At 49.4% G+C, this 11075-nt stretch overlaps 3 protein-coding genes across 3 annotated transcripts; all 3 read left to right on the top strand.

Moving 5' to 3' along the window:
* Positions 1-429: 429 nt before the first annotated feature.
* Positions 430-1233, top strand: IUM83_09194 (Nitroreductase family; the record flags this gene model as incomplete). Its single annotated transcript, XM_067933618.1, has 4 exons — positions 430-537; positions 609-758; positions 836-1008; positions 1095-1233. The coding sequence occupies 4 exons, from the start codon at positions 430-432 to the stop codon at positions 1231-1233; spliced, it is 570 nt and encodes a 189-aa protein (XP_067800034.1).
* Positions 1234-7622: 6389 nt separating this feature from the next.
* IUM83_09193 (uncharacterized protein) lies at positions 7623-8382 on the top strand (the record flags this gene model as incomplete). The annotated part of the gene is made up of 3 exons (XM_067933617.1): positions 7623-7726; positions 7805-7972; positions 8058-8382. The coding sequence occupies 3 exons, from the start codon at positions 7623-7625 to the stop codon at positions 8380-8382; spliced, it is 597 nt and encodes a 198-aa protein (XP_067800035.1).
* A 319-nt stretch (positions 8383-8701) lies between these two features.
* On the top strand, positions 8702-9386 carry IUM83_09192 (uncharacterized protein; the record flags this gene model as incomplete). The annotated part of the gene is made up of 2 exons (XM_067933616.1): positions 8702-8879; positions 8983-9386. The coding sequence occupies 2 exons, from the start codon at positions 8702-8704 to the stop codon at positions 9384-9386; spliced, it is 582 nt and encodes a 193-aa protein (XP_067800036.1).
* Positions 9387-11075: the final 1689 nt, after the last annotated feature.

The raw sequence follows: 11075 nt of genomic DNA, 5'->3' as shown, positions 1-11075 counted from the left end.
GTCCCCAGCAAGGCATTTGTGTCCCATTCGTCGTTGTCCAGGTGACTCGTATGGCTCCTCGAATAGCATGCAGTGCTCAAAGAGTAGTCCGCCGAAGCGCTATTATAGTTTGTCTGCTCAGTTCACCCGAGTTCTACAGGCGAAGGCTGGGATACTGGATATTTCACTCAAAAGTCTCAGCAGATAGCTGTTTTACAAATGGTTGTTATAGCGGACAAAATCAAATTTTGATTACGCAGTGCGTAATACGCACCAGACACTGAGGGCTGGGTCATTTCCTGCGTGTTGCTTTTCGTGCAAAATGTTTGTTGGGTCTGACAGGTTCGCTAACAGAATCAAAAGTGGATTACGCACCAGGCACTCAGTGCCGGGGCATTTCCGGCGTCACTTCTCGACTTGCTTTTCACTGCACACTCACCGAATACCACGATGGCCAAACAACTGGGAGCTGCGATCCGCGAGCGCTTCGCCTGCAAGTCTTTCCTGTCCGACCCCGTGCCGGCCGAAACCCTCCGGGAGATCCTCAAGCTCACGGAGGTGATCGATCAGTCACCCCTCATGGTGGATCAGTTGTCTATGTTCTGACTAAAAACGTCGCTGCTGCACAGCGAGCCCCGACCGGATTCAACACGCAGGCCTATGTATGCATCGTGGTGCGCTCGGCTGAGGACCGTGCGAGGCTGGCGGGCGCCATGATGGACAGCAACATTCGCAAAATCAACGAGGCCCCGTCGCCGTCGTCTTCGCGGCCGATTGCGGTACTGCACACTACCGCGTCGAGCCCTGATGATGCTGACGCGTTACTGATGCGATCGCTGTTTGAGACACTACAGAGCCCAGTAAGAACGTGCCCCGCCTGCAGCAGCTCGGCCGCGACAACGGCGCCCCTGAGGCTCTCGTGAACAAGGTCCCTCATGCCGTGGAGCTCTTCTCGGGTGAGCGCAACCCGATCGTGTCCACCGTGGCGTGGGCATACAAGCAGACGACGTTTGCCGCCGCCACCTTCTTGTACGCCGCCCAGGTGCACGGCCTCGCGACGTGCCCCATCGAAGGCCTGAGCCAAGCCAAGTACTGGACATTCCCGACCGCTATAGCATTCCTGTGGTGGTGGCGTTGGGCTACGCCAACCCCGATGCGAAGCCTGCCAAGCCATCGGTTCGCTTCCCGTCCTCGGAGGTTTTCTTCGATGGCGAGTTCGGTCAGTCGCTGGCGAAGTTCTTCGAGGAGGAGTGAGAAAGGGGTTGCTTGCACATGCACCTTCGTGCACTAGCGTAAGAGAGCACGAATCGTTGTTGACCGGATAAAAATCAATTCATTGTGACTCCGTCTTATAGGCCCTTATAGTATTGGTTCATCCAAAAGCTCAAGGCAATGGTTTCTACACTCGACCGCCGCCATCAGTTCCAGTTGGATCACGGCGTGGTAGGACTTCCGTTTTGGGTTCTTGTTGAGGTTTAGATTTTTGGGTTAAGTTTGTAACTCAATTATCATATTTCCCTGGGAAGAAAGAGTGACAGCGAAATTTACAAACGCGTTCGTGATGTACAAATCAAAACGGGCCACTATATGTACATGTAGCAGGCTGCTACTAGCAGCATATTCCTATCAGACATACTTTGTCTCGTAGCTAAAGGGCTAGCCCGTAAATCTCCTACGGTGCAAAAAAAAGAAAAAAACGCCAGCAGTGTTTGTGCAACACAAGGTATTGGAGTCAAGCCACTTGTCAGGCTATTCCATGGATATTCTACACGGTCTCCTGCTAGACCTCTAGGATAGAAGTCTCACTTTGCAGTCTACCTTGCTAATACAACTAGGCCAACTACCTGGGAGCCCCCCCCCCTCCCGCCGTGTCTTCGTTTCGTGACGACACCACAGAAATTAAGAAAGCGGCCTACAAGTCTTGTCTTCTCAATCAAATCAAAAAATGGATGACCGTAAGGAAAGAATGATGGTTTCTTCGCCGAAGAAGTACAGCAAAACTCGGGTCGGGTTTGCAAGCCCGGGTCCCGCCTGAGCTACAGCGTCACTTTGCTGCTAGCCAACAGTTCTACAATTCGCTCGGACAGCAAACCCACCCTACCACTCCCGGTCTCAACCTCGACCTTGGTCGAGGTTGAAGTTCGCTCAGTAACTCTGACTGAATAAAGTTGCGCTTTTGTCCCCACGACTGGAGGTTCGAAGAAACATCGTGGTCCATCACGCCTCTCGCCTAACCGTCGTCTAACTGTAAAAATGCGCTCGCTTGCATCTGCTGCTGATGCATTTTCTCTTGGGGAGTGAAAAAAAACAATAACTTCGAACCATCATATATTCTGGCGCCACTTATATATATTATATATTTCTGGCGCCCACTTTGGGTTAGAACCGTGCCCCTCTATTTTAGTGCGCTGGGGTCTTTCGCCACGCTTTGTATACTAATTGTTGTATGTCGCTATCAACATCATTAGAAGCCCATGTGTACCTAGCAATAGGAGAAGTACCAGGTATTAATACCAGTTGACTTATATATTTTTTAACATTAGGTATACAAACCTATAATTTGTATGTTTGTGATATGGTCGTACTAAATTGAGCAGTATTACACATTTAGAGTAGGTATTGCGATCATACGCTATGCAGTTTGTGATGAAACACAATGAGCCCACAATACTATTTATCTCGCAACTCACAGCATATCAGCTATATTATTTTAGTAATCGCAGCTGCGCTCGCCAATCCGGGCAAAAAGGACTCCTCATTTACACATGAACCGAGATAGCGTTTCGAGCCATGCATTATTTTTTGCCAGGTCCTCCATATCAACAATAAGAAATTTATTGCTCCGTAAGTTAGCTGTTCGAGACACAAGTATATACAATATTGATTATTGTGTGAGGTTGCCTAGTATTTCGCCAGGAGCTTGGGTCTGTTAGACAGAAATTGTTGTTGTGTGCATTAGTATTATAGATATGTCGATAGGTCTACTACTAGCTGCACTCTGATATGATGATCTTCGTAAACCTACGGCAGCAGGTGAGGTAGCAGTGGAATGTGGATAGGGGGATTAACAGTGCACCATGCGGTCCAGTGTCATGATATACATAAATTCGAAGAAAAGAAAAAGCGTAAAAGTTTGATAAAAAATCAGAGTGCGCCGCTACACCGTGGTCATGTTACATTTTGATTATGTGTATATTAATTCGGGTAGTAAAATAAATTTGCGCTGTTCGAATTAATATTGAGTCGATTTAGTAATTTGTTCTATATATATTGTGCGTTTCATTCAAAATTCCCATGGGCGGTTCATCGAACCGATCACCAGCGAACCGCCGCCCAATCCCCTCCTGTTAAAGAAAATAATCTATGCTTTTTATAGAGAACCAGTGAGGGTAGATCTCACTTGCGCCAGAAGCAGCGATGGCGAGCGGCGAGAGTTCTGCAAGCGAGGACTTCACGGGGAGCGAGAATTCCGCTGCTAGCTTATCACAACAAGCTCACGCACGAAGCAGACGAGCTGCTCATCGAATCCACCCCTACACCGGGCGTCCTGCCGCGAGGAGGTCCTTGCAAGAAGTCTTAAGCCCCGACGATATTCAGCTAGCGCAAGATTCACCGCAGTTTGCATCACCGACCCCGAACGCCACCGGCGGTGGCCCCACGTCAATGAACCCGTCTCCTGCGATTGACCACGGCTCTCCCCAACGCAGCACATAGCATACAGCCACCAGGCACTATTGAATTCGGAGAAGACTCCACCGATAAGGAGGCCGCCTCGGTTAGCTCGGCTCGCATCTGCGGGAGCAGACGCCGACACTCCCGATGCAGTATTGACGGCGCGTGTTGGGCCGGTTGGGTGCAGATCACCCCGTTTGGTAGAACGTCGAGCACATGCCGGCAGCCGCAATTCTGGGGGGGAGAATGCAACCTCTAATGCTTTTTTGTACAGGCTAATAGTGAAGCCAATTGTCAAGCAGGCAGTGAGCGTGATGCTACAGGTGAATCACAGGAGAGTTTCGTTGCTGAGGGTTCAAACTTCAGCGATATACAAAACAACTGTGGGAAAAGTTTCGTGAAAACATGAAGGGCAGAGCTGTGAAAGCAAACGGCGACAATTGGTCTATCCTTGAACTAGATATTAACGACAGGACTAAGATGATGCAATTTAAGTACAAACGCCACCTCATTGACAGCGACAAAACAGAGCAGCAGTGGAACTCGTGGCTGATCAGTCTTGAGAAGGAAGCAGTTGTTGTACGTGTATTGCTGTACATATACGAGTACGTCAGTACTATTGCTACTCTACAAGCTCTTGTTTCTTTCAAAAAAGCGTGCATTGATCCCGTAGCAACAGATCGAGCTGGAGCAGCTAGCGAATCGCCTTTGCAGGAGATTGCTGATCAACTGCAGCAGAGATGGAGCTCAACATTTCAAGGGGCAGCCATATTATGGAGAATGTGGGCAAATGATATCACTCGGAATCTAAACCGTTCAACTTGGAATGCAGCGATAGAGCAGCCTCCGCCTGGATACGTTGCAAGATTGCTCCACCCAGCTGAGTCTAATCTTGAACAACGAATATCTGGGATGTCTCGCTCAGCTAATCTAGCATTGGATTGTGTCAATGCAGCGATCGCTGCCAATAGCTAGTTACGACAAGACTGGGAGGCGTTTGGTGCTAAGCTTACAGAAAACGACAGAATGCTGGCAACTCGCAAAGCTGTTATTGAGGGGTTTATTGAAAACGTGCTTCCACCACGGGATGTAATGGACCCCATGGAAAGGATGGAGAATATTCCTGATGTTGATCATTCATACGCTCTCTTAGTGATGTCTAACTACAAATTCCAAATTGTCTTCTTCAATTACTCTAGTCTCAGCGCCCTCAACGCTAGTTTTCTTGCAAACTCTATTTTCCTTTGAGAGCTGGCCCACCGGATCGAAGTATCCTTGTACGGTCCAACCACAGTGCTTAAACACCTTTGTCATATCGAAAGCTGTAAAACGATTGAAAGTGCTCGCAATAAAGGGAGTAAGATCGTTGGCACTTGTTTCTGCATAGTGTCGTTGAAATGATTTCTTGATATAGCCAAACAAATATTCAATAGGATTGTAAAATGGGCAATAAGCTGGGAGTAAAATCGGAACTATCCCGATGCTTCTAAGGAAATGAATAATCTCAGGATCACAGTGTATGGCCGCACCATCCATAATCCAAACGGAATTGGACCCAGGATATAAACAAACATTTCCTTGCTTTGAATAAGCAAACCTGCGACAAGAATCCACGAATTTCGCTCTGTCAAAAGTTCCTTCTGTGTCGTAGTAGTCAATAACACCGTTTACACCTGCAAATGCTAGGATAGAAACACGAGCTTTTCTCTGATAGTCACCGCGAATTGCTACATTTTTGCCACGCAATGAATATCCACGCCGTCGAATCATTCCTCTATTGTCAAACGAAACCTCATCTAGAAAAACAAGGTTGTGATGCGTCCAATTTACACGACTTAGGTCTTCAACAAAACGAAAAACATCATTCTCTTTGATATGAAGAGCTCTTCGCTCCAAAACTTTCCAGGTGAGGCCAAAATCGTGAATAATTCTCCAGATTGATGAAATTGAGATGCTAGTGTGATGTGCGCGAATGAAGGCGTCACGGGCTTCGTCAAGATAGGAAAGAGGACGTTGCTGATAATACTCGTACAACCATCTACGCTGAGGTTTCGTGAATTTCAGATCAGCTCTTCTGTTTGCTCGTTTAAAGGTCCCTGTGGCTTCGTAGGTATGAATCCAATTGCTGATTGTCTTAAGATCTTTGTGGTAAATGTGAGCTAACTCCTTCCTTGAGCAGCCGAGATTGTAGTAACCGTACAGACAGGGTAAAACAGTGTTGGGGTGCGCATGGTGTTTTGTCACGGCAGCTTCCATCTTCACCCGATGCTGCGTCGCGGGAGACCACTGCAGGCAGCTCAAATAACTGAGATCTAGTATAGGGTCGATTGGCGGGCGATTCACCCCAAGAGTCACGAATAGATCCCAGAATGGAAGTTTGGCCGAAAACGACTATATGTATATGTGTAATGGAACTAGCGCTCACGATGGAACATTGAAGAGTGAATTGATAGAAAAGTCTGCTACGCCAGCTACGCTCTTGTGGCCATTAGAACCTAAATTCGATTGCGGAGTACCCCCACTAATACAAGGTCGCATAGACGGTGGTAGGCCGATTTAGATTTGTACCACTCCGTTTCAGAATACTTGTCCTCTTTTGCTTAAGTGCTTCGGGATTCGTCAATATTTGCCTACAACGACTACGATTGGTCTTAATAGAACGCAGGCGCTCTGACGGTTTGAATGGTGGGTAGACCTCCACAGAGCTCTCAAAATTGACAGCGTGATGGCCTCAAAGGAGCTTTTGCACCAGAATCGTCCACAGATGTCGCCCAGCCTTCCCCTCGTACCTCAAATCTCAGCTATGAATGTCAAACGAATCAGGAGAGAGCTTACAGTGATGGAGCGTCGACAGGCGATCAGCTCTGTCCTCGAACGTTCAAACGGAGGCAAACCGCGTCGAAAAGCGGTGCATGAAGTGGCCAGCATCTTTGGCGTTCACAAGAGGACGATTGCGAGGCTGTGGAAGCTCGCCAAGACGAATGCAGAGTGTACGAGTCGCCGTCTTTGAAGCACCGATGTGGAAGGAAGCCGCGTGACTTGGCGGCTGCCCTTGAGCGCATCCGGAACGTCAGCCCCCATGAACGAACAACGCTTCGCTCTGCGGCAACGGCTTCGGGCGTGCCGACTACGACGCTGTTCCGTCGTCTCAAGGAGGGCAAGTTGCGCTCGTGCACAAGCGTGACCCGCCCACTGCTCACTGCCGTCAACATGCAGGCCAGAGTGACTTTTTGCCTCGACCACGTTGCTCACATGGCAAAAGCGAGGCTTCGCCGGGAGGGAAGACTTCCTTTATGCATCCCCTGCTCTGACCATGTAGTCTCGGTTATACGAACAGTAGCTAGCGTAAACACAACTGATCATAGATAAACCAAGTATATTTGGCGACAAGTTGAGGGGTGACAAGTATTCTGAAACGGAGTGGTAACAAACTGATGCGATGGTGAACCTCCAATGAAAATCATTCAAGGTGTATTCAGACTGACACAAATGAATACGGAATTTACACTTTTCCAACCCTAGTTTGTCAAGAGTAACTTACACTCAGCAAGAGCAAATTCAATGCGATAAAGAGCAAGGCCAAGTTCATATTTGTCGCTGAAAATACATAACTGCCTTAGTCTGTTCAACTTGAAAAGAAATATGCAGATAACAATGGCAGTTAGCAACGACTTAGGTTCCCACGGGAATGTCTTGTAGGCAGGGCCTCCGAAAATAGCATTGACAATAAATTACGCATTTTGGCGGGTAGGGCCACCTACCTAGATAATTTATTGCGTTGAGTTTTGATATATCATAATTTACGACAGAGACCTTCATATAATTATTTTTGCTGCCAGCCAACCATTTACTTGCTACCAGTCGTTCTGGGAAGCTGGGTTTACTGGTGTATCGTGTAGCTGGTTTGCGCTCAGCACCCAGCTCCCAGTTTGCAATTTTCACTGCCTAAGCCCCAAGTCCCCACCTCTGTCATGGTTCACGCTCTCCGCCCCCCTCGCTCAACCTACACCAATGCCCAAGTTTCGGGGTTTTACATCCGCCCGTGCCGCAACGAGAATGACGAGGTCATTCTTGAGTATTTCCGTTGCCGTTGCGGCACGGTGCGGAAGCAAACCCATCTGAATGGGTACTCTAACCTGATGCAACACGTCAGAAGGGAGCACCCTGACTACGAGACGGTCATGCTCGACGCTACAACAGCGGAGACAGGGTCACTCGTTAACTTCGTCCGCCACTCACCACCCAATTTGCATGGATGGATGACGTGGATCGTCATGTGTAATCTGGCTCTCGGCTTCTGCGAGAGTCGCGAGGCTAGGCAGTACGGTACATACATACATACTTCATATTGTTGTGCTTATGCTGTTTATGAAACTAACTAGAATACGTTTTTGGATGTTATTCAGCTTTTCGAACCTGGAACCCATTTCGCACGAGACGTTGCGGGCTGGTTTGGACGGGGTCGTCGTGGCTGTCGAGCGTTCAATCGCGTCAGAAATCCCTGCGCGATTTGGCATCATGCTCGACAGCTGGACACACGCGTCCGAGCACTACCTTGTCGCGTTTGCCTGTTACGAGGTAAATGGCTGTCCGAAGACACCGCTGCTGAGCATTTCGCCGCTGCTCGACGCGCTGGACGAGGACCTCTCCGCCCATGGGCACCTCGAGTTCCTCGCCTCCATGCTGCGACTATGGCGTTCAGCTGGAGCAGTGTCGCTTCCTTGTAGCTGACAACTGTTCCGTAAACAGCCGGCTCGCAACTATCATGGGCGTGGCGCTTGTAGGATGCGCAAGCCGCCGCCTGAACCTTGCTGTTTAAGAGCGCTTGGCATCCCACGAAGAGGTCTTAGCTGCTGTTCAGGCGCTTATGATTTAGCTGCGTACCCTGCTGCAATCTGCCAAACTACGGTAAGTTATATTGTGTACTTGTGATGTGTCCATGTGTTCCTTACACACTGTTGTTTATTTTTGTAATTATTTTCGGGATAGGTTAAAAACTCCACTTCGGCCTCTAATTCGCCAGGACACGCGCTGGAGCTCCACCTTCGCTATGGTACGAAGGTACCTCCAGCTGCTCGAGTTCCCCGACGTCGACGATGATGACATCATGGAGCTGTTGCCGTCCCCGGCAGCAAATAAGCGCGTGTGCGCGTTGTACCGAGAGTTGCGCGACATTGAATCTGCCCCCAAGGCCCTACAAGGTGAAAATATGGATTTGCTCGATGTCCGTGAGTGGTTTGACTCAATATGCGCGCTACCTTGGTAAGTTTATATGTGGAGGATGTGTATTTGCCATTTATTAACAATTGATAATATTTTGTCATTTTGCAGGACCTCGAGCCGGCATCGTGCACAGCCCAGACTTTGAGTCTGAGTGTGTTCGTGTGCTGCGAGGCAAAACTCATCGGTTGATGCGGGCCAAAAAGACCACTCTGCAGCCGTTTGAAGCTGCCAGACCGGCCGATGATGCAATCAATGCGGAAGAAGAAGACGCCCCCGTGTCGTTTGTCGTGCGGCCACGGAAGTGTCGACGTCTCGCCCAGGATTGCGTCCCCTACGAGCAACTGAAGGGCATCCCACCCACGTCTAACGTGGTGGAACGCTTCTTCAGTGTAGCACGCGTGACATTTGGGCATCAACGGCATGGGTTGTTGGCGCTGACGCTGGAGACAATTCTTTTCTTGCGGCAGAATCTCTCTTACTGGGATGCAACAACGGTAGATAACTTGCGCTAGGTAGAAGAAGGGGTAGATAATAAACTATATGCTTCTCATAATTGAATTATTTGTCGCGTTAATGTGCATCAATACCACAACTTACTGCTGCATCGATCTAGGTGAATTAGATAATTTATCCCGCCACGCTTTACCTACTAAATATAAATGTCATATTCGGAGCCCCTGCATGTAGGTCGATTACCATGGTGTGAAAGCGGAGAGTGTGGCGGTCAAACGCCTGACATCGTTCAGACGGCGCACTTAACTTCTTGCGGTGTTGTACTTCACGCCGACCTCCTCCGCAACTGCCTCCCACATACCGCGATCAGTCTCTACGACCCGCATCTTGACCTTGAGCGCGTAGTGGTTGTAGATGGCTGGCAGCTTGCCTTGGGCTGCTGCTTGGAAGATGGGAAAAGACAAACTTAGCGCTGGTCAGGGGCTGCAGCGCGCGCTGCACAAGACGCACGCAAGCCACCCGCTATGAAGCCATCTCTCAAAGCGCCACGTGAGCTTTGGCAGCTACTCGATCCCCAAGTAGGCGCGAAGCAAGTCGGCAAGAGCCAAGTAAGCGCGCGAAACAAGCGCGTGAAGTCCTTGGCGGGTTGAAGATTGGCGAACCCATCGCCCGTACGATCTGATAGAAGACCTTTCGAGGTCAGTTAGAGCTGAAAGGTTTTTGCCGAACTTGCCCTTGCTCTTTATCCCATTGATTTTGCTCTTGCTGAATGTAAGTTACTCTTGACATGTTTGGGCTGGAAAAAGTGTAGTCCGTGGATTGCGCAGTTACTATCCTCCGGAAGTAGTATCGACCGTTCGACTCGAAAGGGTGCCGAAAGGGAAAAAAATCATGATGAGCCGTACTCTGCTGCTGTCACTGTCGAGTAGGCTGCTGCTGCCGATGCTCGCCCGGCGGTTGGAATTGGCCCTGTGGCGGCTGTCACTGTCGATCCCAACGCCCTACGACTAGAGGATATTCTGACGTCGGCGCGAGAAACTGAAGTCTTGCTCGTGTGTTGTCTCTGTACTTGTGGCGCTTCAGTTTCTTACTTTCTTCGATGTCGAGGCTAAGTTCAATTATGCGAATTTTGTGCAATTGTGCAGCGAACTCTTATTCGACGCTGCCGAACTATTCGGTTACCGGAGACTAGCAGCCTGTGACCTATATCACCCATGTGCAGCTTCGACATCACGCCGTCGTCGAGCGTCTCTTACCAATCGCGTCAGCTGAAGCCAGCTGAGCGCAACTATCCGGTACATGACAAGGAACTCCTTGTCATGAAATACGCACTCGCAAAGTTCCGAGTGTATTTGCTTGGAAGTAGACCGTTTGTAGTCTACACCGACCGTGCATCACTGTGCACCGCAGTGAAGTCGCCACACATATCACAAAGAATGGCGAGATGGTTCTCATTCTTTGCGGAATGTAACTTCCGGGTCGAATACAAACCCGGAAGATTGAATGTAGTGGCCGACGCGTTATCACGTCGGCCGGATTATGCAGAAGCTGCTGACGTCAATGTCATTGACGCCATGCGAACGAGCACACCCACATCGTCTCTGTTGGGGGATGTGGAGGCCGCCTACGCGCACGATGCGGACGCGAAGCTCTTGTTGGCCTATGGCACAGCACCTTCTGCCAAAGCTCGTCAGAAGCTGCCCAAGCACCATCGTGCGCGTGCACACCGATATCGGGTGCACGACGGA

This window comes from Phytophthora cinnamomi (assembly GCF_018691715.1).
Source record: "Phytophthora cinnamomi strain GKB4 chromosome Unknown Contig3, whole genome shotgun sequence".
In the NCBI taxonomy this organism is placed as follows: domain Eukaryota; phylum Oomycota; class Peronosporomycetes; order Peronosporales; family Peronosporaceae; genus Phytophthora; species Phytophthora cinnamomi.
The sequence above is the reverse complement of the archived record's forward strand: the minus strand, read 5'-3'. Positions and strand labels throughout refer to the sequence as shown.